This window comes from Penicillium roqueforti (assembly GCF_015533775.1).
Source record: "Penicillium roqueforti strain LCP96 04111 chromosome Unknown scaffold_76, whole genome shotgun sequence".
NCBI classification, from domain to species: domain Eukaryota; kingdom Fungi; phylum Ascomycota; class Eurotiomycetes; order Eurotiales; family Aspergillaceae; genus Penicillium; species Penicillium roqueforti.
This window is the reverse complement of record NW_024067640.1, coordinates 2,811-7,086: the sequence shown is the minus strand read 5'-3', so window position 1 is coordinate 7,086 and position 4,276 is coordinate 2,811. Positions and strand designations below refer to the sequence as shown.

The following is a 4,276-nucleotide window of genomic DNA, read 5'->3' as shown; positions in this document are numbered from 1 at the left end:
AAAAAAACATACAACAGTGAGGATTCGCTGGTGGTCACCCACCCAACTACTAACTCACCGGCGTGTGGCTTAAGTACGGCTGAGCGGACGGGAAGCCCTGTTTTCCACACCCTATGGTCGTATGTACCAGAAACAGCCTCGATGTGTCTTAGGATGGACCATCGAAGACTGCTCCCATACACAAAAAGACAAAAAGACAAAAAAGACAAAACAAGGGTATAAAAGAAAATATCAAACTTACTGGAATCCAGTCATAGCCTCGCTCAAATGCCATGCACTCACAAACGCCTCGGGGACCACAGGCAGCGCAATCGCACTACCCACCAACACCAGCTGTAGGGCAGTATTGATCTTCGAAATCTCAGTGGGCTTGACTTCCGCCGAGGGAAGTGAGAAATCCCAGTACCGGGCCATGGTCTTGGGCTCAGGTAGCGAAATCCAACGGTAATAGATAGCCGAAATAGCCAGACCCAGATCGCGACCGAGGATGATCACAGCGAGCCAGACTGTTCGATACGTCAATCCATGTCCATGTCCAGATACCAAAGATCAACACGAGTGACTTACTAGGAAGAGAGCCATTCACGGCCAGACACGCGACACCAATGGTCATCAACAGCTTATCGGCCATGGGATCAATGATCGTTCCAACCACAGTTTGGAGGTTATACCGCCGGGCGATGTACCCATCGACGAGATCGGTGATGCCCGCGTAGGCGAACAGGGATAACGCTGCTGTGTGGTAGTTGTGGACTAGGAGATACCCGACCACGGGCGCGGCCAGCAGCCGGGAGAATGTGAGAATGTTGGGCACAGTGTAGATATTCTCGTGGGAGGTTGGCAGGGGAATCCGTGATAGAATAGGTTTTTTCTTGGATCCCTCGGGTCTAAGCTAGGTTAGTCGTTGGTTCGAATGGCTTATGTCGATTTGTATATTGAATACATAGTTTGGAGTAGACCTACTGTTCAGGAGATTTGGCTGATTTTGACCCGGACCATCTTTGCTGGGTGAAGAATGATGGTGCAATCAGGGTTGTCTGAAGACAACGAGGTTTCAATCTGATGAATAATTAGAATGATATAAATGAAGAAGTCACATACGACCATACCTAGGTGATCGGTTCAATGTTGACTGGACTGATGTAGATATACATCGGAATCCATCTCTCCGAAGAGATTCAGTTTTGAACACATTTGACTGGACAAGAAGACGTGCATTTTTGGACAGCACTTGGGATCCCTGCCGGCTCGCCCGAAGGGACAACTGGGCTGCGTATGAGCCAATCATGGTGACACCAATATAAGGTGACAGCGGCAGGTGTTGTTAGAAAACAAAAATTGACAGCGACACGATAATCACAAGCTTTCAACTAGCAATTTCAGCTGTGCATACCCGGTCGTGTTCAGGCTATGCAATGGTGATTCGGTGCAAGTGATAGAAAGCTGTCGCCTTGCACAGTTGCTGGTAAAGTTGCAAATTCAACCCCACACCAAATTAAACCAAGTATCAAGCTGATAGCGCAAGGAATGCAAATAAACAGACACAATGCTATATAGTACAAACACAATCTAGGGATTGTTAGCTGGATGTGTCGGAATTCGGGGCAACTTGGCTGAGCGGGACATACATATAACAGAACTCCAAATGCAGATCAGTTCTACCAGTAAATCAACGAGCTAGAACCAAGAGCTCTAGATCACGGTCGCCTGATGTTAGATGAACTTTGGAGATTGCACCTCGGCGATGAGTTTCTGGCCGGATAAATGGTTTCTCCGCCCGTCTCTATATCGCAACTTATCCTTCCTGTGGGCGTACTTTTTCTACATTCATCTATAGAAAGAAATATGACAATGGATTTGGCTGTTAAATCATATCCTAAACTGATAGTATCATCTATTGGTTCCCGATGCCAGGAGCCGCGTCAGGGGATCATGATCAAGCCTCTGCTCACCTGATATCTGTACCTGTGACCTAGAACCCCAGGTGATGAAAGACACATTGAACAAAATGACGACTTATGTCTAAGCAGTCAGTAAAAGAATATATATGTTAATCTCCCACACAGATGAATTCAAATTCTCGCATCTACGTCTAGAAGAAGCCTTAGAGCCAGATGGACAAGCAAGCCTGCCAGAACAAAGCTGCGGTCTTATCTTTGCGTCGCCACGATGTCACTTACTTCTGCCCAAACTGGGTGTGTCTCGGACTCACGCTCATTAACTCCAATCTACAGTGTACCATCAGCCAAAGAAAAGGAACAATCAGATCCAAATATGGCGAATCCACGTCTTCTTATCAACCGTGCCCTCATCTACGAGCGCCGACTACCTGGTGATGCTTATATCACCGCGAATGTCCAGCGCCTCCAGCATGGATATTACTCCAGTGATGCCGTATCAGATGGGGACGCTGAACACGTAGATTTTCTCGCTATTGCATTCACCTTCCATTCGCCCCACACTATCGCGCATCGCATCAAGTCCGCCACTATCAGTGTTTCAGTTCGTGGAAGCCGTGATCTTTCAAGTTCAAAGTTGTACCCTTTTGGATATCCACCCGGTAACCCACGCTTCCTTATGCATGCGCCACATCTGCTCTACGGCAGTGTTTCTCCAGAGACCATGGAGTGGACATTCAGTCTGGCTGGGTCCCTCGGAATTTCAGAACTTCCCGTCAGCGCAAGCGTCATTCCCTCGGGGAGCTTCAATGGTCGGTACAAGCGGTACGAGATGATGCGCATCCAAGGCTCCGCACGTACGTTAAAAAGCCCATCTGGCAGCGATTTCGACGTCGAAGCTGGCAGGATCGTTTGGTCCATGGAAGAGAACAATGTCCAGCGATCCGGTCTGCCGCGCGAGTTCACCTTTGTCATGTTGATTCAGAAACCCACAGCAAAAAGCAAGATTTCCCTGTCGATTGACGTCGACCCGGTCATCGACGCGATGATTGGCAGCTACCCATCATTGCTGCTGAAACTGCCTGAATACCAACCTTTGCCGCGCCGGGGCGTCAATTTCCAACAAGAAGTTGGACAGCGGTTTGAACCTGTGGACCCGGTGCGCGGGTTCATCTTTGCAGACCTCGGGAGCATGTTTGATGAGTACATCGCCATGCCAGGAAGGAAGTTCAGCCGTCAGGTATGTTCAGCAAATAAATAAAATGAAACCCTCAATGCATATGAAGTGAGCCGAAACTAATAGGTACTTCTCTCAGATCCAAATCCCATCTGAGACCAGCATCTCTGAGAATCACCAGGGCACCTACCCAGGCCAGCAAGGGTCTCTAAACCTAATCCCGTACCAACAACAACTGCAGAACCACAACCTGGCCCTGCAGAGCAATAACCTCACTTTGCAGAACCACCTCTTACGGACAACCCTTAGAACCCTCTGGACTACCCAGCCGAGGGAAGAAACCCAATACTTCCCACTCACTTCCCACGCTCATCCAACACCAACACCAACACCAACAACCTCCACCACCCCCCGAGCAGCTGCCATCACAATACCTCTCAACCTGCATCTCCACATCGACCCCGCCACAACACACCTCACCAACCTGGCGCGGACAAGCCCAGGTCCCTCCCCCCTAGGCCCGCGCCGCACACCAAGCCTACGGCGCACGCAAGCGCGGGAATTCCCAAAGGCTCCTCTCCACACCTAACAGAGTCGATGATCCCACACAGGTGCAGCAGCGGCGCCGCACTCTTTCATCTTGCCTCAAGGGACATAGGCTGTGTGCCTAATGGATGTATTTATATATGACTAAGCACGTGAGCTTCTTTCGTGACCAAGAAGCAAAGAAGTCACGGTTTACTTATATATGGATGAGATCACACTGGAATATGGGGGTCGCCTAAACCTATCGACGCTACGATCTATAACTAGGAAGACTTCCGCCTCAGAGAGAGAGGTCCGGAAGAAGCGCATGGAAACAAAAACAAATGACTACGCCACACCTCTCTTTAAAGACGCTGATTTTAGCGAGTGGTCGGATATTCAAGAAAGTCGACTGAGGATCGTCCCACAACTATTCAGCGCTATGAATTGTCTGCAGTATCTTCCGTTTTGCCATTACAATATCATATCACCGAGCAGACTGCAGACGAGAACTCCCCACTCTTCTGGAAATTCTCGTTCTATGTGGACGTCCTATGCACGGTACATCATGGGATTCCACCCTAGGAGCGGGAATAAATTCAGACAAATCATGGACCAACCCAACGATATCACGGAAACCTGGGATGCTAAAAAAAACCAACGCCATATACAAGGA

The 4,276-nt window shown here is 49.0% G+C and overlaps 2 protein-coding genes across 2 annotated transcripts; one reads left to right on the top strand and one right to left on the bottom strand.

The window, feature by feature from the left end:
- Positions 1-237: 237 nt before the first annotated feature.
- Positions 238-1,288, bottom strand: LCP9604111_9762 (cardiolipin synthase; the record flags this gene model as incomplete). Its single annotated transcript, XM_039078052.1, has 4 exons — positions 238-506; positions 568-887; positions 964-1,059; positions 1,110-1,288. 4 exons carry the CDS (start codon positions 1,286-1,288, stop codon positions 238-240), a joined length of 864 nt encoding a protein of 287 aa, XP_038924245.1.
- An 881-nt stretch (positions 1,289-2,169) lies between these two features.
- On the top strand, positions 2,170-3,664 carry LCP9604111_9761 (uncharacterized protein; the record flags this gene model as incomplete). The annotated part of the gene is made up of 2 exons (XM_039078051.1): positions 2,170-3,138; positions 3,215-3,664. 2 exons carry the CDS (start codon positions 2,170-2,172, stop codon positions 3,662-3,664), a joined length of 1,419 nt encoding a protein of 472 aa, XP_038924244.1.
- Between the last annotated feature and the right edge of the window lie 612 nt (positions 3,665-4,276).